This window comes from Phocoena sinus, chromosome 5, assembly GCF_008692025.1.
Source record: "Phocoena sinus isolate mPhoSin1 chromosome 5, mPhoSin1.pri, whole genome shotgun sequence".
Classification (NCBI taxonomy): Eukaryota; Metazoa; Chordata; class Mammalia; order Artiodactyla; family Phocoenidae; genus Phocoena; species Phocoena sinus.
Genome location: NC_045767.1, coordinates 13,435,877 through 13,463,675, shown reverse-complemented (window position 1 = coordinate 13,463,675; position 27,799 = coordinate 13,435,877). Strand labels below are relative to the sequence as shown.

Genomic DNA, 27,799 nt, shown 5'->3' with positions numbered 1-27,799 from the left:
GAATGAACGTGGCTGTCTCCCAATAAAACTTTATTTACAGACAGTGAAGTTTGAATTTGGTATAATTTTCAGGTGTTCTGAAATGTTCTTTTGATGCCCTCTCCCCAAACCATTTAAATATGTAAAAAACATTCTTAGGGGCTGGACAAAAAAAGACATGGACCCCTGATCTATAGTCATGCAGCCTTACCATACTATATGGACTTATAGTATATACCTGTAGTACAGTGTAGTGATAACAACATCACCTAGTCACCAGATTGTTTCTGCTGGGGCTGAATTCCCTTTCTGATAGGAATCTGCAGTAGCAAGTTGAAATCAGAAGTTTGTTTGATAAATATGGAGGGAGTTGGCTAGTCTGAGGGCTGTGGCTCTTAACTCTTTGATTCCTAGATCCCCTTTGAGGCTAGGATGTGTAATACAGGACCCTGTGTACCTAGGAAAGCACAGCTAGGGAGTCACACCCTCCAAGGGGACCAGGCCAAGAAGGGTATACATTTATAACCTGGGGATATACATTATAACCTGGGAATATCTCCAGAGGGAGATACATCCAGAGGAAGATAATCTCTCTCCGAGTAGGGTGTATGTGTCACCGATCAGAAGTTAATGCCAGCTGCTCAGAGGACTCACACCCCTGTGATAGTGTCCAGGGAACTACGGGCACACTCTCTTTCCAGCTCTACCTTTCGTAGGCTCCACCGGGCAAAATGGCATCTGCAGCCACATTCACATCAGCTTCCAGGAAACCGTGTTTTCAAGTTCCAAGTTAACAGACTGTTACTTAGTACATTTTAGTCGTCGGCTCCCTGGTAACATGTAGTCCATGGCCTTAATCTTTGAGATGACCTCTTTCTAAATCGCAGGAGGTGTCCAGGAGCGGGAAGCCTGTGGTTCAGGCGCTGGGAGGAGGGTGGATGGCACAGGAGGGCCACCCATCTCGGGAACTGGTCTTTGGTTCAGCCACTGGCTTTGCCCTAGACCTACCTACCTGTGTGTCCCCGCTCATGCTGCTTAACCTCTTTTTAAAGTTGGGACAGGTAAATTATCTTTAAAATGTTTTCTAGTGCCGCAATTATGATTTTATGGGTTTCTTTGGGGGAGGGTTTCCTGTAGACACAATCCATGAAAAGGGTGAGACTCTTCGGCTTTCGCCTCGGAGAATACTTTCCAGACCTTGTTGCTAGGCTTTGAGACTGTCTTCCGTTTCCATGACCATAATAACGAAACTTGTACAATTGTGATGAAATGTTTGTTTTCATACGTAATTCAGCTGATGTGTAAATGCAGTTTTAAGTGTGCCATCTTGGTCTTCTAATGTACAACACCGGGAGTCTGAGTTTTTTTTTAAACAGTACTTTAACAATTTTTGGTGACTTAACATTGTTAGTGGTAACTGATCGTTTCTGACAAGCGGCTATAATCAGGGAACAAAGTTCCTCAAAACAGCTGCATCTCAATCTGTGCGCAGTGTAATTGTCATTAACTGGTTGAGTCTGGTTTCTGCAGAAGCTGCTTTGTATATCCTGTATAAGAACATCTGGTTTGAGCATTTAAAAATCTCTTAAAATTACGCTTTATCACTTGGCATTTATTGGCTTATTCTTCCAAGGGTAGAATAAGGGGTTGTAGACTCCTTTTCATCCTTATCCTTACCTTGGTTCATTCAGAATTATCTCCTGCTAGCTAAGTTACACTTAGTATTTTCTAAAGTGTTATTCTTCAATGAAGTTTTAGAGTCTGATCTGAAGATGTGCTTGTGTGTGTGTTATAAATGAGAATTTGGTTCAGAGATCCCAAGAAGATATTCTGAAGAGTTTGGTCTTACGTTAGTTTTTTCTGGTAAATTGTCAAAAGAAAAGTGTGAAAAGAGGACCTATAGGGCAAATAGGCTTTGTTTTTCATTTGAATTCTGACTAATAGCAATGTGTTAAGGAGGATTCTGAAGTCACGCCTGGGTTTGCGGTGGGGGCGGGGGAGGGGGGGTGGAGAGTGACCTAATTTATTAACCATGCCTGCCTGCAATGGGTAGAGGAAATGGTGTGTTTGGTAACCATCTCTGGAATGTAGCTTTTTTTTTTTTTTACTTTTTTTTTCCAAAATAGTACTGCTCTTAAAGTGAATAGGAAGTTGAGTATTTATTCTTTAAAGGTAGTTTAAACCCTAGTTTTCCTGTCTGGCTTAGTTTTTCTAATTGCATATGTTTTTAGTGACCTGCTGCTGGCACTGGATATTCTTATGTTTTGAAACCTTTACTTTTGAAGTAAATAGTGAATGAGTGATAGTAGCATTTTACAGCACTATCCTGTTACCTTTTCTGTTTCTTCCTCCTGTGCTATTTTATCAGGTATTTTGAAACAAGACAAGCCTTTGATACCCCATCTCGGGAAGGAGGTGGAATGTATATAGTTTATTGATGGTTGCTCATTTTAGGCTGGTGCCTGCCAGGGGCCAAGAAGTTGTGTTCCCAGCCTCTTCTATAATGTGAGGAGCAGGGAAGAAAGGTTTTGGGTTTTAAATCTTTACTATTATAAATAGCGTAGTACAGGATCATGGTAAAAAATTAAGAACATGTAAAAGGTCATAAAGGGAGGTAAAAGTTCCCAACCTATTCTGTTTCGAACACTTCAGTCACATTTCTCAGAGATAAACACTATTAACCTTAATGTTCTTCCAGAAATTTTCCCTGAGTATGCAAGCATCTGGTGTATATATTCTCTTCTCTCCTTTTTTATATGTAAATGGACTGATATTTCATCCCCCCCCCCCCCCACAGTTTGCTGGTGTTTCTTTCTTGATATGTCTTTGGGATCTTCCATATCTGAGCATATAGATCTAACAGAAAGGAATTTGGGGTAGATGGAAATAGGGATAGAAGCTCAGGATTGGAGGCCAACGTGCTTGATTGCTGTTATTGTTTGGGGTGAATTCATTTACTCTCATGTAAAGGGAAGTTAAAAAAGATACATTACAAATACAAGTGATTGGAGTGTTTTGTCATAACTGCTCTTTAGGTACTGACTCTAATTGAGTCATCAATTACAGAGACCTGGGAAGGGTTTAATAGATTGTTTTAGGACTCATAAGCAGAGATTGGATTATTTATAAATTGCCAAATGGGAGCTGCCTAATTCATTCAGAACCACTCTTTCTTATAAATTCCTTAAAATCTTGAAAAATTGTTTTATTAACTTTTAAAGTCTGAGTTTAAAAATAATTTGTAAAGAATTTATGGTGAGCTAGTGTGTTGTAGCACTTGGACTTTATTAGTAACTTTCAGAGGAGTAGATCTTGCAGTTAAGATTATCTGGTCAGTTCTTAAAATCTTTTCTTTTGGGAGAGGTGGTTGATTATTGCTAATATAAACTCTTTTCTGCTGAATATTTTCAAGTATGATGTCTTTGCAAAGGCTCTATAATAGCTTGGGCAGCATTTCTTTTTTATAAATGTGTTTAGTTTTTGGCTGCGTTGGGTCTTTGTTGCTGCGCGCGGGCTTTCTCTAGTGGCGAACGGGGGCTACTCTTCGTTGCGGTGCGCGGGCTTCTCGTGGCGGTGGCTTCTCTTGTTGCGGAGCACGGGCTCTAGGCGCACAGGCTTCAGTAGTTGTGGCTCAAGAGCTCAGTAGTTGTGGCTCGTGGGCTCTAGAGCGCAGGCTCAGTAGTTGTGGCGCACGGGCTTAGTTGCTCTGTGGCATGTGGGGTCTTCCCGGACCAGGGCTTGTACCCGTGTCCCCTGCATTGGCAGGTGGCTTCTTCACCACTGCGCCACCAGGGAAGCCCCCTTTAAACACATTTTGATGTACGACATTATAAAGGACACATTTTTAAAAGTTCTGTTTTTCTGGGTTGAAATATTTAGACAAGGTTAAAACTTTAACATTTAATATCTAAGCAGTTTGTCAGTTAAGTCAAATCTGTGACTATCTTTTTGACCAGATATAACCCTTTGGTTAAAGTGAGAAATCTGGGTTTGAGTTACAGTCACACTAGTATTTTTATGCTCTGAGCATATGAATTAGATAGTGTTGTCAATTTGAAAACTTACTATCTAGGCGATTAATGTTTGCTTTAAAAACTGAGGTAAGAAACCAGCTGGATTTCCTTCACATTCATTTAGGGATAGGAGATTACTGTGAAGTATAGGTCATTATTATATTTGGGTATTTTGTTGCCTTGGGTACTGTATACTTCATAGAAGACAAAAAGAAAGAAGACATTAAGGAAATGTAAATCATTTTTTTAGGGGAGGTAATAGTCTATGACCAATAACTTAGCAATAAAATTATCAGTTGCATAGTGTTTAGAAATAATATTTGAATTGTGTGAACTTAGCAAGCAGAACTGGCTCATTATAAAATACCTTTATCTTTATGTAAGACTACTTGGTGTCTGAAAATACATTCTTTAAAGTACATTTTTATATTATACATTTTCTAAATACACTTTAAAATGTAGTACATTTAAGTATTAGATCATTAACTTTGACAGAGAATGGAAGGGCACCTATAAATTTGAAAATAAAGTAGTGGAACTTACTCCAGTGAAAGGTCATTTAGATATTAAAGTGAAGCATTTTAAATTCCATAAAGCTGAGTGAACATAGGATACAGTTTATGTACAGGAACTCAGTCTTTCATCCTATAGGTTATTTTAACACATAGCTAATCCAATACATTGCATTAGGTAATACATAGAGAAGTAGTATGTAGAGGTCTTTAATTGAACTTTAATTGAATTGAAGTTCTAGAACTTCTTGAGAGTGAAATAAATAAGAATGAAAACAGAGTGGACAAAACTGATACTTTGAAGGAAAAAAACAGCCTTTCTGCATATAAACCATAAGATAATTAAAACCGCTAGGGTGTAGTCCTTATTGTAGCTGTAGAGTTTATGGCCTGATAAATGGTCCCTGTTCCACCACAGAGAGTAATTCTAGTGACTGGACAGTTTGTTTTCCTCACATCTGTCTTCTTCCTGGGAGTAGCATTGAACAGACATCCTCAGATTCTTAATCATCTTATTCCTTTGTAAAAGCTCTTCTGTCTTTGTCCTCCAGGCCACTTCCCATTCTTTCTTAGCTGGAGTCGCATGCCAGTCCTGCCTCCCTGGCACCACACCCAGGTCACTGAACTTGGTCCCTTACAAATTCCTGAACCACTTGGGGATGGGTTCCTTCAGCTAATGGCTGCTCTTAACTTAGTGCCTGCTGACTTCCCCCCTTCATTTCAGTCTGAGGAAACTTAAATTTGAAGGTTTTGAGGTACCTTGCTGTCTCACATACATATCCCATGTCCCACTATGATCCGTGAATCCTGTAACCTTTATAGTAGTTATCACACTGAGGCTACTTATCTACTTACTTGCTCACTGTATCTCCCTGTGGGCCATTCCGTATCTTGTTCACCATATTTCTGGCATCTAACTTGATACAGTTTTCATTGAATTAATATGTTAGCTAATCCACCACATTTTAACCCCTGCGACAGAAGAGGCTGCAGGAAGAGTGATCTGCGTGTAGGATGTTACCTGTGCTTCCTGAGGAGATGGTGCTCTGAGCAGCTGCCACTCGTGCCTGGTTGTCTTGGCATGTCCCTCCGTGCTGCCAAAGGATTGTCTCTTGACTGATGCAGCCAGCGTCTTTGGCCAGTGACTTCCTCTTACTTGGTCTTTCCAGGCAATGTTCTGATTATAATCAGGCTTCCTAGGTAATCTTTCGCTTTTTGGGCAAAGTCCTAAATGCCCAATAATTAGTGTTTTGTCTGCCTAGCTGTTATGCTCCTCATGGCAAATGGACACTCCGGGCTCCTATAAATTGCATGACTTTGAGCCAGTTTTGATGAAATCAGACAGGATGTCAGGACAAGCCCTATTGAGGACTGGACCCAGAGTTCTGGGGGTATCTTTTGTAGCTGCCCTTTGAAGTCTTGTTTTGCTCAAGACCTCTCTCTGTGATGTCTTTATTTCACATTTAATTCGAGAGAATCTCTTTTCTGGAACTTACTATAACCTTTTAGAGACACGTATATAGAACATTTAAGTGATAATGCAAGGCAGGAGTTGATTGGCTGTTAAAGAAAATAGTACATTAAAAAGTAGGGTGAAAAAGTTCTAAAAGAAGGAAAAGTGTGAAATGAGTGGTATAGAATGTAAATGCTTTTAATTGGAATGGTTGACAGGGTACTTAGTGACTTTGAGCTGTGCCCTGGAGAAGAGGTGGGATTGGGATGGATGGGGGCGGGGGAGGAAAGGGCCAAAGGACCACCATCAGCAGAGACTGAGGATGGAAAGAAGAGGCGTTTTCAAGGATAGAAGCCAGGCAAACTGGTTACAGGGGCTTGTTAGGAGAGATGTTTGGGTAGAGCAGGGAGGGGCCAGGTGGTGGAAAACCTCTGAGTTTCTGGCTGGACCCATTTGCAGTGTGGAATGGAGGGAGAGATTGGCATAGGGAACAGCTCGATGAGGTCACCTCGTAGGATGGTTTAATTTGTTGTAACAATTGGAAGGGGTAAAAAATTGTGGGCATGGAGAACGGAAGGGTGGTGCCTAAAGTAATCTTCGGTATAGGTGGCTGAAGACCTCGTGGGGCAGTAGGGGGACTGGAAAGGGTCATACGTTATGAAATGACAAGCCTTGGCAATTGAATAGAAAGGTAAGAAGGGATGTATATTAGTAAATAAATGAGCAAATAGCAAGATTCTGAACGTGAAGTTGCCGCACAGAGGAATATGCTAGGTTATATGTATGTTAAGTATTACAGCGTTTTGCCCAAAATGTGCTGCTTCTTGTTACCTCCCCTTTGCTCTTCAGGACTCCGGCTCAGAATCTTTCCGACTCAGTCAAGCTGTGTTTCTGTAGAGTCTTGTGTTTACCACTGTCGAGCACTAAGCATACTGAATTCCTGTGGACTTGTATGTCTTCTCTGCTAGACCAGGAACTCCATAAGATCAGGGATAGTCATTTTGCTCCAGCGCCTCCTAATATATTAGGTATTCAGATGTTCGTGGGATGCATTATATATGCTGTTAGATTTTCTTGCTGCTTTCTCTGGAGTGTTGCAAGTAGCCCTTTTAATTGATTATTACTGATCCTACTACCACCTAGATAATAATCAGTGATTGCCCTAAATGATGCTAAGGGCCCTCTGCTTTCTCTCACTGGCTTTCATTGGACAGATGTTTGCAGCATGCAGCCGCTGTAGTGTCTGTCTTAAAGACAGTAATGTGTGTGTACTTGGATTTCGTGGTGGAGTAAGTAACCCCAGGTGAGGTACATCAGGCTGATGTCAAGGATTAAGTACGTCAGAGCCCCAGAGGAGGCGACTCTGGCGTGTGCTCACCCCGTTCCTGTACCAGGTTCCCTGGAGAAGTACAGCACAGCATTCTCAACCTTCTTTACTCAAGCAAGATCTCTTAGGGCCGGTGAAAACGGAATTTATGGGAACAAAAGTACTATTTTTACTCCTCTTGCGTAATTCTGCATGAGAGTATGTGTGTGTGTTTAGGAACATTCTACTTTGGTCAACGCTTGCATCCCGCATACAGTGACGGAAGCGCGTGCTTTCTCTGGGAAACTGTGTATGAAAGCTAGCAGGAAAACATTTTGATTTTAAAAGACTCTCCGTTTTCCAAACTCTTCCCTTTAGGTAGACGTTAGCTGTCCAAGTCAATGAAGCTGTGACTCACAGTTCTTACACCCGCTCCTCAGGTGGGAACTGCATTCTTCTTGCCCTGCTGCTTCACGCTGTTAACTTTTAAGGAATTCCTCTTCCGGTAGCACCTTCCTTTTCTTTTCTTCTTGTTGGAAAGCTCTCTTGTAACGTAGGCCCTAGGGAGCTGAGGCTGAAGCGCTTGCTGGGAACGAGTGGTCTTCGCCTTTCCGTCCCCTCCTTGTGCATCCTGACAGGTCCGGAGTGGGAGCAGGGTGCCTTCTAGGAGGCTGGAGGAGGGTTCGGCTGTCAGCAGTTGGTGTTTTGGCACATGGTGACAGGGCGGGGAAGATAATCCTTTCAAGAGGGGAGGGGGCCACCGGAGTGTGTTGTCTGCGGAAGTTTTTCCGGGGGTGGGCCTGCCCCAGGCCGAGTTGTAGGTTGCTGGGTGTCAGAGTTAGGGGTGAACGGGGCTCTGCAGCAAAGCCGGGGAGGGGCAGTGAGGGTGGACTTTAGGACTGTGACCCCGCCCATGACCCGAGTGAGGACTCACACCCCGGGCTTCCTTGTGGAAGTTCTTTTAATGGTTTTGGAAGGATCATTTGGTAAAAACACACAAACTTTAACTGGTGAGTGTCTCAGAAAGAAAATATAAAATAGAGATTAGGAGCCTGCATATTTGAGAGAATCATACAGGTCTGTTTTGTAGGTGGGAGCAGACTGCAAAATGGGGTGCTTTCTGCCTTTTTGACTTCAGCTTTACAGTTCCACTTAGAGTGGACCTTTGGGTTTTTAATTTCCGACTTGCTGTAGAACAGTTTCTGTCTTGTTTCGAGCACGGTGGTTCTCCACATTGTTTTCCCACACCATTCTTGTGTGCCACACTCTTAGAAGCTCATCGCATTTAATGCTGTGATTCCCAATGAGGGAGAGGTTGGGATATACTTTTTTGAGGGGCTGGATGGGTAGGGAATGGATGACCAACCATACTTTGACTTGGAAAGCCCTCCTTCCTCATTGGGAGTCACTGATCTGGCAGTAAGATCAGGGCCCTAAAGATGTCGAGGTGATCCGTAGTTTTAGTTTGGAAGAGCTTTTCAGATTTGTTTAGAAAGCTGCCCTGTGTGAATATAACCTCGAGTTCACCTGTGTAAGTTCAGTGACTGGCCGTTCAATCTCGGTGCACTGCCCTCGTTCCTAAATGCAGGCTTTCTCTATCCTGTGGTGCTGGAGGCCTGTTACCACCTGGCAGGCGTTGGCAAGGTGGGCTGGGTGTCTGCACAAACTTCTTTCTTAGTTTGGCTGAGTTAGGTTGGACAAGGCCTGTAAGGAGCTGGGGTGAAGGGTAGTGAAATTGGATTTGCGATTAGAAGTTCCCTGCTCACAATGTGACCTTGGGTAAGTGGCCGCTTAAGCCTGAGTTTCCTAATGAGTGAAGGGGAGGGTTCTGGATCCCAATGGATCACTGAGGGGTTGGAGATGACCAGAGGATACATTTGCATTCCCAGTTGTCCCGTTGGTTTTGTTCCTAGGACTCCAGGTACTCAGCTTTTAGGCTGCTTTTAGCAAAATTTGCCCGAGAAGCATCACCGTGCCCAGAGCAGCGTAAATATTCACACGTCCCGGCACAGCCCCGTCCCCACGCGTACGCACACGCGTAAAATACGAATCTGCCTGTGGTGAGGAAGCCCTGTGCTCATTGCCAGGGGCTTGTTCCTGCAGAGCTCGCTGCCAGTCCCCTAAAGAGACTCCTGGAGTAGTCGTAGTGATAATGTCACAGGAACGAGAGAGAAGGCCTGGCACCTTGGGGAGACCTGCTGATGTGTGACTTCTCCACCCCTCCCCCTCCTTTTTGAACCTGTTCTGTTAATAATTGCACCTAATTATGTATCTTTGGTCTTTCTACTGCTTACGATTCAAACGCTACTTAAAGCCGATTGTTTGCTTTTGTGTGCTGTGAATCCTGGGCTGCCATCTGAAGCACAACTTGATGATTGTGTATTATCATCTTGGGTTAAGTGCTGTCTCATTGCCTTGCAGGCTGCCTGCTGTTTCCCGGGGAGATCATGAAACGAGGTCGCCTTCCCAGCAGCAGTGAGGATTCTGACGACAATGGCAGTAAGTCCTGCTTTGTTGTTCTTGGAACCTACCAGGGTTTGGGTCAGTGTAAAAACATGGTTCTTTAATGTAATCCTTTAAATAGCCGAGGCCCTTCGAATATCAGGGAGGTCAGCGAAGAGCTGAGGCCTGAGAAACACATCTGAGTGTGATACTGCAGGTCTGTAACCAAATCTTCCTGGGTAAGGTTGACTGCAGGCAGGCATTCCTCAGGCTTCCCGTTTGTTTTCCAGAGATGGATAATCCAGTTTCAAGAGTCACTGGTGTGTCTGTTTTTCCTAAACATCATTTACAGCACTTCACAGTTGCCCTTTATGAAAAGGGAACTTAATCGAAGCCAGTTAATTATTAACTAGTCCAGCCCCCGATACAAAGGGAGATTGAGGACTGCCTAGTGTGATGTGAAAATATTAAGTACACGAGTCAGCGGTCTTCAGTTGATTTGAACATGCCTGTATTTAATAATACTACTGTATGCATCTCAGCTCTCTGGCATCCTCGTGTTTTCACAGTGCAGCTGAGAACCAGAAGTTAGTTGGCTTCCAGGCAGGCAAAATAAATGTCACACAGCATCTGTGTATTGGGAAGCTAACAGACGATCCGGGGAAGAGCTCCCTTCAGATAACAAGGAAATTTTGTACCTAGCACGGTGCCTGAGCTCTGGCCCGTTATCTTATGTTTTATATTACAGATCAAATTTGGGAAACCTTGAAAGAACGCTCGCTCTGCTGAGTGATGGGAAAAGTATTGGGCCCGCTTTCAAGGGACTCTGTCTTTGGCACATATAAGATTGAGCTCCGGTGGAAAGTCATCAGGGCAGTCGGAGATGCCTTTTTGATGCACTGTGGAAATGTATATATGTAGACACAAACTCAGGAGGGGGAGGGCAAGGGAAACCTACAGAGGAGATAAAAGTTGGGCAGGTCCTGAAGGCTGAAATCGTTTTAGGCAAACAGGGTTGTCTTTCGGTGCTCCAAGTTTTCGGCAGATTAAAAGTGGCAAATTAGAAAGCAAAGCTTTGCTGTAGGTGGCCACACTGAAAGCCACCGGAAACATTAAAAACAGAAGAACTCAAACACAGCAGTTTGACTGGAGCGTTGGGTGCAGGCATGGAGCAGTGGGAAGGAGAACTGGTGGTGATGGGTGGGTGTTGGGTGTCGGGGGTACCTGCGAAGTAAGCTGAGACCGGAGGACGGTGAAGGGCTGGGAGCTCTTGGGACAGATGGTGGGAGCTAATGTTTGGCATGAGGGAGGAGTGAGCTGGGTAAGCACTCCAGAGAGAGGGGCGTTCCTTCTGTTTCAGGGAGCGGTATTAAGGGGCTGTACCCCGTCTGTGGGAGCCTTCGGGAACCCTGAACTTCTTAGCGCTTATCTATTCACGGCCCTCACTACCTGTTTTCTTCTACTTACTTAGGCTCTTTACTCCTTGAGGCAAAAACATGCTTAGGTATTTCTTTTCTGCCCCCTGTGGTGCCTGTCAAAGTGTCCTCTGGAGTTATAAGCACTCAATAAACGCTTGCTGTTAGCTCGTGTACACAATTTGTCCTGCAGCAATTAAAAAAGAAAACAACTTGCTTTTTAAGTTCAGAATTAATCAGAAGAAGGGTTCATGAGTTATGTCCGTGTACTAATAGTGCCTGGTAAGAGGCTCAGAGTCCTGTTTTCCTCTGATTTTGGTTGAGGAGCCGGTCCATGCTCACTTCGTTGACTCTCAGCACTGCCTCATATCCACTTTGGGAGAGCTGGGTTAGAAAAGGTTCTCCTGGAATGTTCTCTCAGACTTAGACTCTTCCCCTTTCTGGACTAGAGGGTGTGCATTCTTGACGTCTCTGTGTGTGTCTAAATGTAATCCAGTGACGTTGGATTAGGGCCAACCGTTTTCATTTAAACGCCAATTTAAAGGCTTTATGTCCAAATACAGTCACATTCTGAGGTATTGGGGGGTTAGGCTTCAACACATGAAATTTTGGGGGACACAGTTCAGCCCATAACAGCCCTAGAAGACCACACGCTTCATCTAAACCTATATTTCCACCCAGAACTCTAGGGGAAGAGAGTACCCAAAGTCCCCACCAAAAGTCTATCCATCAGGTCATCTTCCTGGTAATGTGCCTTTTTCGTCCTCCAGCTAATATGCCTGTGTGTGTGCTGGCCTCCCTGAAGAAGGCAGGGATGGAGGACTAAGGTAAATACCTACAGGGTACAACCTGGGTTTTGTTCTACCCTAGGCTACACATGGAAATAGAGTGGTGGTGGTAGAGGATGAGGGTGCTAGCTGCTAGTGGAAAGGAGGCAAGCTGGCTGTGTCCTATAGTTGATTCAGTGTGAAGCGAGTGGTGACACTTCATGGCTGTGCTGTCTGTCCAGGCCTAGTGATTTGGTCATTACGGTGGATGATGGTCGTGGTAAACAGCTCTCATTAAGACCCCTAGAATGCCAAGCCGTACGAACACACGTACATTACCTGCGCCATGGGACACACTCTCCGCCCTTTCTGAGGGCAGCTGCTACCCAGAGTGGGCTTCTGCCACCAGCCTGCCTGTTTGCACTGGAGCCCATCCCCTTGTGTAGGCACGTGGTGGGTGTGGGTAGGTGCCTTCTGCCCCTGCAGTCAGGTGCACAGAACTGAGCCTGCCCTTAGCTGAGTCTGAGTACTTGGCAGCCCTGCTTGTGAGATGGGCGGTCCGTGCAGTGGCCTCTCCCCAGCCTTTCCAGCCTGCAGTCCCGACGGAAGTTTGGCAGCAGCTCCTGGCCCAATGCAGAGCATGTCAAAGTGGAGAAGAGGCAGCTGCGGACGTCAGCTTGGGGCCCCAGCACCAGCCACGGTCACGGCTAGGCCCCGCTGGCCTCCTGGGCTGGATGGAGCCCTTTGCTTTGATTTCTGGCCTGGTCCAGGGGAATACCCGTGTGGTATTTACAGTTGGGGATGGACCGGCATTTTCTGTGCCAGTGCAAGCCCTCATCCAGCTGCAGTCATAGCTGTTGAAGCCTTTCTCCAGGTGCCCTGGACTGCCAGCCTTGGCAGTTGGATGAAGTAGCACTGGGGTATTTGCAGGCTGTGTCTGTAATTGCTGGGCTCCTGGGACTGGGTGGCTCAGCCAGTCTCTGAAGTTATGCATTGTGCCAGGGTGTGGCCCGGGGAAACAAGCACTTTATTTCCTGCTTCCCAGTCCATGGTCCTCTGTGTTAGGGGTTTTGGCAAATGTGGCGGTGGGTCCATCCAGCCTGCGGGGAAGAGGAAGGAGCTGGAGGTTGAATCGGTCGTTGCTATATTTGGTGTTTCCATCCAGCCTGCGGGGAAGAGGAAGGAGCTGGAGGTTGAATCGGTCATCATTGGCCAATAATTTTATCAGTCATGCCTCGGTAATGAAGCCTCTGTAAAAACCCAAAAGGACAGAGGTCGGAGAGCTTCCAGATGGCGAGCGCGTGGTGAGTGGGAGAGAATGGTGCACGCCGAGAGGGCGTGGAAGCTCTGTGCCCTTTCCCCATGCCTTGTCCTACGTATCTCTTCATTTGGCTGTTGACTCATATCCTTCAATATCCTCTTAGAGTTAAGTTGGTGATCTAGTCAGTAACATGTTTCTCTGAGTTCTGTGAGCCGCTCTAACAAAGTAGTTGAACCCGAGGAGAGGGGCTCATGGGAACCTCTGCCAGTCAGAAGCACGGGTAATAACCTGGGCTTGGCAACTGGCATCTGAAGTGGAAGTTGGTCTCATGGGACTGGGTCTGGAATCTATTTCTATCTCCGAGTCAGAATTGAGTTGAATTCCTGGACACGCCGCTGGCGTCTGACAGTTGCTCGTTGGTGTGGGGAAGCTTCCACAAGCACGTGTTGGAATTGGGTCTGGGAACCATTGTCACCTGCCTAATGCCCTAAATTTCAGGGCTGTGTTGACCTCCCCGTGGGAAGGCCTGGCGTGTGGCAAGGGGTTCCGGGGCCAGGCACCTTGTGAGGGCCCTGCCTGGTCTCCCGGTTTTTCACACCTGCGCTGACCCTGAAACACTTCTGTCTTCTCCGGTTATCCAGCCAGCTTCTGCTCCATCACTGGTGATAACGAAGGCACAGAGAATAGCTGAGTAAAATTCAAACCTACTAATTCTGCACTTAGTAATGCAGGTCGATGAGTGGCAAACATGAAGTTTTGTGAGGACTTCTGTTTTTCTGGGCTCTCTCCAGCTTACAGATAGAAAATGAAGAAAGACCAGAATTTTTAGTGGGTGAAACGTGCTCTCTGCTTTGGACCCTTTATGTTACATTTTTTAATAACTTGCTGTCATGTTTTTGGTTTGGCTGTGCTTGGTTTCCTTCATGGCAAGTCTCTGGAGGCTTCTTGGAGGTATCTCTTTTGCATAAAAGTTAACTCTGCTTCCACTTCTCTTTCTGTTTGACTGTACCTTTAATTTGCTCCTTTCCCCCCTTCAGTTGCATCCTGTGATACCGCAGAGTTGTGTAGGAATTCTTGAAATGTGGAATTTTCGGCTCAAGTACTACAGAACGTGGGCTGTACCCGTGTCTCCTCCAGGCACATGGAGATGGCTTTACCCCTTTTCAAACCCGACTTGTGGCTTATCCTTGACATGGGTGGGCAGAGCATCATCTTGGGCTTGAGGAGTAACTAGCACAGCATGATCCGGTCTGTGGACTTGGACTTAACAGAAGGGCCGGGTGACCATGAAACATTGTGTCAGTTGGTCAAAGGCCCAAGTATGTTGAAACATTCCTGGGCCAGTTCTCTTAAGGTACCCATTAAGCTTTGTTTTTTGGAAGGTGGAAGTGAGTTGGACGGTTAGAGCTAAGCCATGCTGGGATGGAAGGGCTGGGCTGTGGGAGACGTGGGGTCAGACCCTGATAGAAACAGCAGTGGTGTGAGAGGCTTGTCTTCTATCATGCGGTTCAAGCAAGTAGAACTACATTACATTTGTTTTCTTCTTTCGGATAGGACTTTGCATAGCACCACTTTACTGGCACAGGGCTGGCCTGGCCTTGCTCCCTCCAGTCTGCTCTGCTGTGGTGACACCAGCTGGCCTGCAGGGCTCCACACTTGCCGGTCCCCGAGCACCTTCCTTTGTTAAGCTGGTTTAACACTCCTGAAGACACCAGAGTAGTGTTTAGCATCTAGAGGCGGGGTCTGAGACACAGGAGATTCGCCATTTGGTCAGTGGTGAGGTTCTTTTGTAGTTTGCATTTGTGGTGATGTGAGCAGCCACCCAGGCTGCCACTCATTCTCATTTCTGAACCTTTCATGCGCTGCACCACCTGGGAGGCTTAACACACACGAACTACCAAATGTCGGAGGTGTGTGCAATATGTATTAGATTTGCTCTTGAGGTTTTCTTCCTTATTTTAGATCTAGGGCAAGACAGCGTGACTATTTTTAATATTTCAAAGGAGAGTGTTCGAGATAAATGCATAATAGCACCAGAAGGCAGGGTTCATAACGCAGTGCACACACAGCAGCCACGCTCACAATGCTGCGACCTGTGAGCCTTCTGTAACTTTTAGTATTCCCCCCACCTTTCTGTTTTAAGGGAAGTTGGGGATAGTAAAACAAAGCAAGGGTTTATTTTCTGTTAATTCTTCTCAGTGTTTCATGGAGATTAATTGTTGATACTCAAACAGCGTATATGTCAAGAATTTAAAAGTCACGTACACTTGTCACTAGAGCGGACTTAACTTTAGGTAGTAATATCTTGTGTGTGGGCAATAAGATAATTTTAGATATTATTGCCAAATTTTTAGAGTTCCTAACTTCTCCTGAAAGCAACGAGAAAATAAAACAAAATTTTACTTGCCATATTCTTTTTTTTTTTTTTTTTTTTTGCGGTACGCGGGCCTCTCTCCCGTTGCGGAGCACAGGCTCCGGACGCGCAGGCTCAGCGGCCATGGCTCACGGGCCCAGCCGCTCCGCGGCATGTGGGATCTTCCCGGACCGGGGCACGAACCCGTATCCCCCGCATCGGCAGGCGGACTCCCAGGGAAGCTCTATTTGCCATATTCTTAATTTAGCTTGTCATTAAATGTTAGCATTCTGAAAACAACAAAATGCAGCACCAGCCCAGCATAATCTTAGCACGTGGTTTTTAAGAACTAACAAGTGGCCAGTGTTTTACTATAGTTTAAATCAGAATCTGCCAGTCCTTTTGGTGTTTGAAATACTCTAATTTCTGGCTTAAAATTCTTTTTCCTCCAACATACTTTCAAAAAAAATGTTCTGTGACATAACTTTTTAAAATTAAAATGGGTGCGAATTATTTTTGCTTGGATCGTGTTCTGGGGAAGTATCCAGAGGGAACATGGGTGAGGGAGGAGAACTGGCGTAGGAGTCAAGGCACTTTTCTTGGAGTCTCCTGTGGACTTGCCGTGGATGTCTTTGTAGATGGAGGTGTGTTCCAGTCAGGAAGCAGTGCCCCTGCCATGCTGTCTTTAAAGGCATTAGTGCTTTGTTTTCCATGGCCTCATCTTCCTCGAGATCAAAAGCATGACTTCTCATAGGTGAAACAGAGCCGCTTTCGGCTCTTGAGTTACAGTCCCAAACAACGACACTGTGTTTTGTTCACTTAAAGACGTTTTTTAAAAAATTGAGGATCTGCTGTGTGCACAGCACTGACTTAGGTATACTGTATGTTGTAAATAGTTATTACACAGTTTTAAAGTGAATTAGAAGGAGGAAATCACCATCAACAACTGTCTGCTGCTGGACGTGGGAGGATCCAGCTTCTCACTGTTCAGCAGCAAAGTCTAGGTTTTACACACACCACCTGTGCAGGGTAAAACGGAGCGCGTTCTGTTCCTTTACTGTTAATGGATGGTAGAGATCATCACTTATTTCCTGCACACATTTAAGTTTGTACACTTTGATGCCTTTTGACATGTTTGCACCCATGAAATCATAAAACTCACGATAACCCTTCTCTCCCCACTGTCCCCAGTCAACCTCTGATCTACTTTCTGTCCCTATAGATTAGTTTATATTTTCCAGAGTTTTATATAAATGGAATAATACAGTGCATACTTTTTATCTTTTCACTCCACACAGTTATTCCTGCATTCGTCCGTGTTGTGTGTATCAACAGCTCGTTCTTTTCTGTTGCTGGGTAGTACCCCGTGGTATGGACATGCCGCTGTTTGTTTATTCATTCACTCTGTCAGTGGATGCTTGGGTGGTTCTATAAATAAGCTAAGAACATTCCTTATGCCAGTGATAATTTAAACTTAGCTTTCCCCCCAGTCCAAAGTGAGCTTAATAAGATTAATTTTTCTCTTCCTCTTTTTGCATTAGGCAAATTAAAAGGAAGAGGAACAGACTTTCTGGGTGGACCAGAATTTCTCTTGGGTAATACCATCAGATACCAGATTTGTGGCTTTTTTGAATATCTGTTTTTAAAAGCAGGCAACATTTTTCAAGAATATAGAAGCAGCCCTGGAAAAAGTTTCTAAATGATTGCAATTACTTGGATGTGTCCTGTGCCAGCAAAGCTGCAAGCTTCCTGGCAACCTTGGAAACCACCCTGGAGGGATCCTGACCCAAAAGGAGGCAAAAGAGGGTCATAAAACTTAAGAATGCATGAATTTGTTGTTGCTGCTCTAACTCTGAAAGTGTTCGCCGTAAGCGCTTGTGTCCCCGGACCCCATGTTAGTCATTGAAGTACAGCGATGGAATGGCTTAAAATTTCTTGTCATTTATAACCCTGTACCTAGTGATTCACAGTAAAGGGGGCATCCCTGTCTGCCCTGCACCTCTTCGCCCTCCCTGAGCCCCGGGGCCGTCCCGTCTACAATTGTCTTGGGCTTCCCACCCCCCCCCACCCCCCCACCCCCCCCCCTCCCCCCGTCTCTTCTTACCGCCTGTGGGCTGGCCAGACGATGGCCTGCAGGACCGGACGGTGGAGGAGAGGCCTGTCTGGAGACATGAGCTGCTTAGCTGCCTTCCTAATCAGGTTCCTAATTCGGCTTCTGTCTTCCTTTTTCCAGTGGTGACCAGATTCAGAGCTTCCTACAAGTCAGGCTTAACCCAGTGTGCCCAGAGTATTTCTTTCAGTGTGGGTGTGAACTTTATTCTTGTTCATCTGGGAGTCTAAAGAGACATACTTAGGATTGTTTTTTAAAAAAGAATTTTCTAGACTGTTACTGAGCAGTGCGGTAGGGTCACCGATAGGAAATATAATTCTGCTGGCCTAGCAGCAGACCGTCAGTCAGTTGACCCAGTAAACAAGCCTCAGGACTGGCCATCAAGGGTCGTGCCCTTCCCTGTCAGAGGGAAGCTTGGCAATCCCCTTTAGTCTCTGTCATTGCAAATCTGATGATAGGCTTATGGGCAGAACCTACTTCCTAATGCCCCCAAGGTCTTAAGGATGCTTTGATTCTGTGTCCCTTGTCTCTGGACTCTATAGAGATAAGGGTTTCCTGTTTTGAGTGGCAAGTGATTTTACTGGTAGAATGGCAGTTCCCTCAGTTTTTAGCTTTTATTTGGGGCGGGGAGTTGTTAATTTCTGGGAAATGGTACAGTTTGTTCACCATGGAGGCAAGTTACTGGGAAGGTAGACAGGTGGTTAGGAGGGCTGTTTCAGATCTCTGGTGTCAGTACGGCACCCACGGACAAGAGGCGGTGGCAGAGGCAGAGAAGAGGAGCTGGGCTCTGAGCTGTTGGGCCGTGGAGTGGCTGTGTCCTGAGTGGAGAGAGACTAGAATGACTCTGATTTCGGAATTCAGGTAGAGATGGTGGTGATATGCGTCAAAGTAGGAATTAGGAGAGCAGGTTTGAGTAGAATGTCTAGCCCAGTCGCTGTTGTGCTGGGTTGACTGACCTCAGGAACGCCGTGGGCTTGACTGATGTCTGATCTGAAGGGTGAACGTGGACCTGGTGCCGGGGAGGGAGGTTAGTGTGGGGACGCAGGTCTCACAGTCTCCTGGGCCTGCCAGGTAAGACCATGGGCGTGGATGGGCGCTCCCCGGGGAGGGCACTGGAGCAAGAAGGTGAGAGAGCTCATGCGGGAGGGCAGGGACCCACAGTGGGGACACCAGGAAGGAGAATTGCCGCTGCGGCTGAGGGAGCGTCTCAGGCAGGGTGGAGACGGTGCTGCAGAGGGGTCTCAGGCGCGAGAGGAGCTCAGACTCGGTGGCAGTTGAGACATAGGTGGCCTGGTAGGGCTTCCAGTTTCCATGGCTTGGCAGGGGAAAGGCCCCACGACAGAGGATAAGAGCATCTTGTCCTCAGAGCTCAGAAGAGAGCTGACAGGCATTCTCTGGGAAAGGGGAGTAGGCAATTTTAAAGGTGATTTGGCCGGAGCACCTAGTCTACGGCGGGTCTGAGTTTCTCTTTTTTAGGGATTGCTAAGTTCTGTTGTGGAGTCAGACCTTTTGGGGTCAGACCTTTTAGGATTTAGCACAATGATGGTAGTGTTTAAAAAGTTACTGGAAATTAAGAGAGAAGCTTCTGAATTTATATTTACCAATGCAAGGCTTTGAACCTCTGAGGAAGTGCAGGCTTATGGGTGAAGGCTCTGCCTGCACGGTGTTCTTGAAAGGCCTCTCCCCCCATGAGTTGTACCTGTGACGCCGCAGCCCCGAACACAGTGTGTGCGGAGTGGTCTTGTTGGCCTGCTGTGGGAAGTGAGCGTTTAAATGAGCGATGGGGGTGGAGGAGCTCCAGGGGAGAGAGGAGAGCTCTGGCAGAGCATCGGGCCGTCTCCTGGGGTGGTGCTGAGGGGCGCCTTGCTGAGTCTGGTTAAAAAAAAGAACCCTGTGAACCCTCAGTGATTTGTGTACTTTTAATTTATTCCTATTCGGATATTTGTTTCTTTAGGCCTGTCAACTACTTGGTCACAGAATTCCAGATCCCAGCACAGGAGAAGTTCATGCTCCAGACATGAAGATCGAAAGCCTTCGGAGGTATTTCTTGAATGCTGGCGTGACTGTGCATGTCGTATGTGTGTGCGTGAGTACATATGGTTGACACACACACACCTGGTTGGTTGATATTGGTGTCAGTCTGTGCATTCTTGGGCAAGTTACTTAACCTCTCTGTGCCTCAGTTTCCAAATCTGTAAGATGGGGATAATACAGGTGTTCACCTCGTAGGATTTTTGTGAGAATTAAGTGGGTTAATATGTAGAAGGTAAATCCTGCTCAGTGAATGTTAGCTATTATTAATTCTTTTAATTTTTTTTTTTTTCCTTCTCTGTTTCACCTTTGCTGGCTCCCAACAACTTTTCCTGTGGCCTGGAGATCAGCATCTTCAGCTGCTGCCGGTCACTGCCAGCCTCAAGTTCGTTTTAGTCATGCATTTGTGGTTTGTTTGGCAAAACCCAGTGTAATTCTGGGATTCTGTTTAGGGGATTATGCTTAAGGCTTTCTCCCCTTCTTTTGAAATTTGTTTCTCACCTTACATTTCCCTGCTCCCTCACATTTTGTTATTATCTACCTATCTGTCATCTATCTATCCAAAATTGTTTTTGGGTGAGTTTCTTTGTGGCTTTTGTTGGTTAGGGGCCCCTCCCACTCCTGAGATCTGTGTTCTCTGAAAACCTTGGACTGGGCTCTGAGGATCTAAGTGATTGAAGAAAAGGCATTTTAATTGGTCACAGTGATTAGGTGAGCAGGTTATGGGGAAGAGAGTTTTCGGTCCAGCCCCTTGGTTTTGCACTGCCTCTTAGTGGGATGACTTCAAAGACAGCCTCATCCTGTAGCGACTGAGCAGAGGCCGCCATCCATGAGGAACTTCTTCGACGGTAGCAGGGAAGCCGGGGGCGCTGTGTTGAGGAGCGTAGGATTATTTAGTTGTGGAATAACTTCCTCCACGAGGGAGTAGCGTATAATATACTTTAGAATTGTGCAGAACCATCCCAGGGGACACTTAAACATTAGATCAGATGCTCATGAGAAGGTGTCCGTTTTATCACCTTGATTTATTCCAGGCCTTTGTCCTTTTGAACCTGCAGCGCTGCCTTCCTTTCCTCTGGTTATCGGGAGTGACTCTGCTGCTCTTTTTTCTCTCTTTAATTCCCTCCACAACCCCCTCAACACCCTTCTGATGTCCACACCGCACTCCTGTTATTTCAGGGCAGGAGTACAGGGTGCTCCAACAGGGAGCTGATACCTGAGTGAGAGCACCGGTGCCCCGGGTGCAGCTAGAAACCCCTCCCGGAGTCGGCACTGGCAAGTGTGGATGGCGCCAGTCTTGTCCCTGACCTGTGTTTTGTTCCAGGGTTGTTGTTTTTTTTTTTTTTGGATGGAGTGCTAAGGTGGAGCCCTGCTGGGGACTCAGGAGCTCACGTCCATGTGAGGGCATCTGTCTCAGTCCTTGACCGTCCTCGTCCAAGTCTCTGAGCGCAGGAACGTTGGGCTGCCTTTTCTCATTTTGTTGCTTCAGTCTGATTTTCCTCCTTGGGCAAAATCCCTTACTTATTACTTACCAGACTTAGCTGGAACGTGTTTTTAACTGATGTGCTTCCTGAAGGTGTAGATCTGTGACTTTGTTTGAAAGGACTTTTTGGGGGTCTGCAGGGCACGGCTGCCAAAGTTAATGCTCCCCGGGGCGCGGGCGGGCGTCTGCCGCAGGGCTTGGTGCTGCAGGGGGGCCTGATCTTGTGCTTTTGTGGGGGGGTGCACATCCAGGTTCTTGCTTGTTACTGGGACTTTAGAGATGAGGAGTGGCAGACTGGGGGCAAGTCGGGCCCCAGACGGCCGGCTGGAGACGTGGCCCTCTTCCTCAGACACTGCCTCAGACTTCGTTACGGTGACGTTCATTTAAGTGATCACCAGCCCGAAAAGCCACCGGGAAAAACAAATACGGACCTATTAGCAGGCATATAGTGTGAACTGTGCTTAGTAGCACAAGAAAGAACTCCCTGTCCCAAGAAGAGAGAGTTCAGCATTGTGACTTGTGTAAACAGGGAGTGTAGCTTACAGATGCAGGCACGCTTGGTGCCAAATACAGCTTTGGGCCGGCGCTAATGCCAGGGTCAGAGCTTCCTCGTGCGGCCCTGGGACAGGAGTGGGCTGGGCTCCGGCCGCCTCCCGCCCTGCCAGGAGGAGCGGGCACGCAGGGGCCACCTTGGTGCTGTTCCCCTCCTGGGCCCAGATGAGGCCTGAGGGGTGCTTTTGAGTCTTGTGCGTCTGTTTGTGGCAGGGTGAAGAGAGGCTGGTGGCTTGCTTGCTCTCTTCTTTCTTCCTCTCTTGTCTCCTCCCCTCCCTCCCTCCTCTCCTTTCCCCACAAATGCTGCTTTCCTAGTAGAAGTTATGCCCGGTGAAGGTGTGCAAACACATTCTTCACCAGCCCATTTTCTACCTTGCCTCCATTGGTGTGTTGTTGCTTCTCTCCCAGACGTTTCCATCCTGTACTCTGCCCGGCTCTAGCCAACCAGGACCCGCCCTCCCTGGACACCTTGCTGTTAAGCCCGGGTGCCTGGGCAGGCGGGAGGTGGGGAGAGGCAGTCTGAGTAGAGAAGAGGGGTCCCTGGTGGCTCTGGGTTTTGGCTTGGAGTTGTTACATGGTTAGTGGAGTTTTATTTCTTAAACATTTACAAGAAAGTCACCCTTGAGTGAAATATCTCCCTCCAGGGATTTTTTAGGCGCGTGTTTTCAGCAGCCTGCTTGGTGAATTGGGAGTTCTTAGAAGTTTTTCCGGGGACGGCAGCGAGGTTCCTGTGTTGCAGTAGCTGGTGCGGACGTCGCCATCTCTCGGAGCTGGCGAGGGAGGGAGGGCAGCGTGAGCTGCTGCCACCTCCGACCCTGAGCGAGGCCCAGGGCGTGGCAGGCCGAGGGGTTTCCTGTAATAGGTCAGACTGGTTCTCTGTTGAAACAGTGACCTTGTTACGTGGCAGCTCCATGGTTACCCTGCAGCTGCCAGTGCTCTGAGTAAGAATGCAAATATCCAGTGTCAGTGACCCTTTCTTTCCCTTTCCAGGTGTTTAGGACAGACCTGATCACTGCCATGAAGTTGCATGACTCCTACCAGCTGAACCCGGATGAGTACTATGTGCTGGCAGATCCCTGGAGGCAGGAGTGGGAGAAAGGGGTCCAGGTGCCGGTGAGCCCTGGGACCATCCCTCAGCCCGTGGCCAGGTAGACGTGCCCCAGGGCAGGGGTGCCGCCTCTCCCCTGACAGTTGCCTTTCTGCCCTGACAGCCGGGTGCCTGAGAGGAGCAGTGGTGTTTGGGTCAGCAGTGAGGCTTCTGGGGAAAGAGAAATGCAGTAGAAACACACCTCAGGTCCGAAGGTGGTGCTTTTAAGGGCCATGGGCCTCCGAACTTAACACTGCAGCCAATTGGGACGGTGCCTCTCTCTTAGAGAGGAAGGTAAATTCCAAGGCTCCCTGGGAAGTGGCTGGCTGGGGGAGAGGGACATTTGGATGTTTGCACAGCTGCTTCCCCTCTCCCTCTGGAGGGCCGCTGTGCTGGAGAGAGGTGCCTGTCATCGGTTGGGTCCTGCCGTGGTCCCTCCACCTCTGGGGGAGGACGGGTGTGAGCAGTCCTGCCAGGTTCGGGTCCCGTGGGTGGGGAGCTTAGAGGAGGAGTGTGTCGATGTGTACTCCTCGCATGGGCTTTCTTTGGATTTACTTCTAACCACTCTTCTCCTTAGGGGTCTTGAGGGTCGGCTCTTTGCTGACCGGCTTCAGCGTGAAGCTGGGCCGGTTTTCTTGTTTCCTCTCCGGCCGGCTCCACTGGCCTTGAGGCTCCTCGCGGGGCGAGGGAGCTGAGTGCCCTCTGTGCTCAGCTGGCAGCCGGCTTTGCCGCCGCTGCGTGGTCAGTCACCTGCCTGCTTTGCGAAATGACCTCTTTCACCGTTGCCAAGTGTGAACTGAACTTACCCCTTGGCCCTCACCCACGTCCTGTCCCTCAGGCACCGGCGGTGGTCGAGTCTGGTTATTGTGTCTGGGATCTCTGTGACAAATGTCCCCATAAAGATGCAGGCTGAAATGACCGCTCTGATGCCTCCACAGGTCAGACTGCAGCCTGTGGAGTGGACGGAGTGTTTTACTGGGCTCTGTAGGAGAAACACGGTCTGGCTGCCTCAGGGTTGCCTCTGGGGCACAGCACTGACTAGCTGTGCAGCACTGACGATCCCAATCCAGGGGTTAAGAGCCCAGCACAAGACGAGTAAACGCTGACACAGCTCATGGAAGTGTCAGCTAAAACCCTGCCCGTAGCTGAGTGAGACGAATAACTCCTTAACCGTGCCTGTCTCCGTGTCCTGTAGGTAAAGCCACCCTGGTAATCATAGGGCGATGGAAACACCTCGACGGCCTCTTTGGACAGCTGGGTGTTAACGCGAGCTGCCGGCACGCTGAGACGTGCAGGTGGAGGGCCGGTGGCCGTGTGGTGCTCCCCAGGCGCCTCACTCCCCGTCGGCAGTGGTTTGCCCTCTTCCTGCACTTTCTTTCGCGGGGGCCGGCACTTCTCCAGGCGTTCCCGGGGCGAGGGTGCACGTGCAGGAGCGGAGGGGACTTGCGCTCCTCCCTGGGTCCCCAGCTGTGCCGGGAGCATCCCGCCCGTGGCTGGGACTCTGGTTCTCAGACTGCTTAGCGATGGACAAGGTCTGAGTTCTAGAACCAGAGGTGACGGGTTTCTCCCCTTGGCTTCCCGGCGTTCTGCTGTGTGTGCCCTGCCATGCGGCTGCTCTGGCCGCCTCCGTGTCCCTGAGAACCCAGGGCTTGGTGGCCTCCAGCAGGGGCGGGCAGGCCTGGTTAGTGGAAAGTGATGTCATCTTTAACCCTTGACACTGCTGTCACAGCTGGTGGCTGGGCACGGCAGCGTCCTGGGAGGCCATGTGGGAGAGGCTGATTATGAAGACTTCTGCAGCGTTTTCACTTGCATCTCTTTCTATTTTAGGGGTTTTAACGACTCCTGCTTTGTTTTGTCAGCAGTGGCGTTAGGGTTTTAACTCTCTGAACCCGGCAGTGACCTAAGGTTTGGGGGTTGGAGGTGGAAGCTCACTTGGGGGCCTCCTGGCAGACTTCCTTTCTTGTGGCAGGAAGGGTGACCTGGCTGCCTCGTTTTCTTGTTAACCAGGGTCGTGTCTGAAGAGAAGTCCCTGATGTTCATCAGGCCCAAGAAATACATCGTCTCGTCGGGCTCTGAGCCTCCAGAGCTGGGCTACGTTGACATCCGGACGCTGGCCGACAGCGTGTGTCGTTACGACCTCAACGACATGGACGCTGCATGGCTGGAACTGACCAACGAGGAGTTCAAGGAGATGGGTGAGAGGCGGGGGCTCTGCTGCTTGGCTGTGGATGACGAGCGGCGAGTGCGTGAGGCCTGCGGTTCAGGGGCGAGGCTCCTCACCACTGGCGACGCCAGCTCCATCTCGGCCTCAGTCTGGTCTCGGGATCACGGGCTTTTTGCTGGAGATGCGCGTGTCCTGCTGCGGCAGGTGTGCTGAGAGGGACTCAGTCTGTGTGCATCTCGCGGACAGAGAGGTGGGATCGAGGAGGGGTGTCTTCCATGGGCAGGAAAGCGGGGGCTCCCAGTTCTGCCCTGCACCCCGCAACCCTGCCGGTTACCTCAAGAGAACTGAGGCCCAGAGAAATGCAGCGCTTCCCCGAGATCGCACAAGGGTCTGGTCCACAGTTTCCTGCTCCGGTGTTCCGTTTCTTCCCCCTCCGGCAGTGCTATTCGGATGCCGCCTTCTTCAGCCGTGGCCTGCAGTTTCTCACAGGAGACGCCACTCCAGCCAAAGCTCACCATTTTCCAAACACGTCCCTCGTGTTCTCACCTCAGTGATTCCCCTTGGGTCCTTTTCCAAACCTGAGTGCTTTCTCCTCTCACCCGTCGATCTGTCCTGGCTTTCCTTTGGTGAAGCCCTACCTTAGCTGGGTGCCCTGCCCATTGCGATCTTTTCTACATGTCAACCGTTCTTGTGTATGTACGGCTCAGAGGACCTCGTCTGCTTGCATCTCCTTGTGTCACGACCAGGATGACACTTGGATCTCGGCTCACACACCACTTCCGATTGCTAAGAGTTGCCTGAAGTGTGGTGATGGCAAGTCAGGGAGACCACGTCTGGGCTTCCTGTGAGAGACGTGAGGCTTAATTAGCGTTGTGCTGTGTGTAGGTCAAGGTCGGGAAGTGGTGGCACAGGCTGTTTGTTTGCAGTCTAGCACATGGTAAATATCTACGGAGTGTTTCATGGCGGATTTCAAAGGCCTGAAGGGCTAAGACTTTGTTTCCTGTGGAAGCCTGGGCCTAGCACAGGGCCTGGCATGTGACAGATGCTGCCATGCATGCTGCTCCCCAGCCTTTGAATGGGAATGATGGTGTGGACTGAGCTGGGAAAGCTGTTACTCTGATATTTTGATAAAGTAGATTTCCTTCCTTTTGGTCCTTGGTTTTTAGGTATTAGTGGCCAGGATGTTAGCAGGCTAGGAGGTGGCAGTCTGTTCAGAAGTTTTCAGTGCTCTCTTGGAACTGAATACTATGTTTTAGCTTCATAGACTATAAAATTCTACTCTGTAAAGACAACTGTAACGCACTGGACTGACTGGGTGTCCTGTGTTAAGGCAGAGGGACAGACGGCTAGGGGCCGGGGGCTTCGGTGGATGGTCTAGGTGGTGAGTGCTGGGCTTACTCATCAGACTGCAAGGCGGTGCTGAGTACTTGGGCAGGATAAGCGATGCAGTTGTATAACATGTATAGAACGCATGCGGAAAGACGTTTGTCTTAGCTTTTATTGGTCTTTTTAATGGTAAAAATTAATTATAGGGCATAGGGCTGTATTTTCAGAGCCAGTGGTGTTTTCGGAACTGGTAGGAGGAATTGAGATGAAACCTCCTGGCCGCGCAGAAACGACCTCGTCATGAAATAAGGTTTGAGATGATAGGTGGCTTTTTTGATTGTGTGTTTAGGGCTTATCACAGTGTCAGCGCTAATGTGTGCTCCAAGTTTTCAAAAACTTGGAAGTGTTAATGAAATTTATGATAATGCATATAAGTTGTTGTTGGCCCTAGTGACACTTCTGTTGTTTCTTGCCAGTTACATGTGTTTGAATATTTTTTACAAGCTGTTTTTTCTGTCCTGCATGAGTATTTTCATTGTAGGAAGTTTGGGATACGTCCACAGATGGAAGAAAATAAAAGTCTCATCCCCACCACTAAGCCGTAACCACACCACGATAACCGCCTGAAGTTTGTTTTTGGCCGTTCTTGCATAGGAATGCATTTTCTTTGATTCACCAGAAGCTGTCTGCCTCCTTTGCTTGAGACGTCCCTTGTGTTTCCGTCTTTCATGTGTCTGACTAACTATGCATCTCAGCTTAGTAAATTCAGAGGGTGAGGAGGGATAAACCAGGTAAAAAACATTTGAGCGTTCACAGTGAAATCTGTTCTCAGAGCACCATTTTACGTAGCAAGAATGGAATGTGTTTTTGGAAAAAAATGCCCAAACCATAATAGGTGGTCATGGTTTTGAAGCCACTTACACGCTAGTTGGTATATATAATATTGTAATGAAACGACAGTCTAACAATATATGCATTTAATAGCCTGGAACCATTTGGGGAATGCTCTTTTTACAGCAAGCAGTCCATCTTCAGTGCCTGACCGTAAGGAACAAACTGTTGGGTGCAAGTCTCTTTCTGCCTTTGAATTTCAAGACCCTTCCTTGGAAGGGTCTGAGGGACATCCAATAGAAAATATTTGGGGGGCACTCAGGATAGATTTGTTGATAATATTATTTATTCATTGTGCATTTTTATTAGTATAAATAGTATTATATTTATTAATATGGGTTTATTAAAATGGTTTTGTGGCATTTTCCCTCCAGGAATGCCTGAGTTAGATGAATACACCATGGAAAGGGTCCTGGAGGAATTTGAACAGCGATGCTACGATAATATGAATCATGCTATAGAGACTGAAGAAGGCCTGGGGATTGAATACGACGAAGACGTTGTCTGTGACGTCTGCCAGTCGCCCGACGGTGAGGATGGCAATGAGATGGTGTTCTGTGACAAATGCAACATCTGTGTGCACCAGGTATGTGGGCAGCGGGGCCCGGAAGGAGGCCCCCTGGAGTGGTTCCTCCAGACAGGGTCCATGAGTTA

At 47.8% G+C, this 27,799-nt stretch overlaps 1 protein-coding gene across 13 annotated transcripts in view; it reads left to right on the top strand.

Annotated features, from left to right (window-relative positions):
• Positions 1–27,799, top strand: part of JADE1 (jade family PHD finger 1) — a 214,966-nt gene that overhangs the window by 165,519 nt on the left and 21,648 nt on the right. For 9 of the 13 annotated variants that reach the window (XM_032631859.1, XM_032631865.1, XM_032631855.1 and 6 more), the window contains 5 exons: positions 9,685–9,762; positions 19,566–19,651; positions 22,668–22,825; positions 24,772–24,959; positions 27,520–27,731. In XM_032631859.1, the coding sequence (XP_032487750.1) occupies positions 9,711–9,762; positions 19,566–19,651; positions 22,668–22,825; positions 24,772–24,959; positions 27,520–27,731 (696 nt within the window). In that variant the 5' untranslated portion in view covers positions 9,685–9,710. Of the gene's footprint in view, positions 1–544; positions 9,043–9,684; positions 9,763–17,048; positions 17,097–19,565; positions 19,652–22,667; positions 22,826–24,458; positions 24,670–24,771; positions 24,960–27,519; positions 27,732–27,799 lie in introns of those variants that run through there. The other 4 variants (XM_032631856.1, XM_032631863.1, XM_032631866.1 and 1 more) reach the window with 4 other exon arrangements.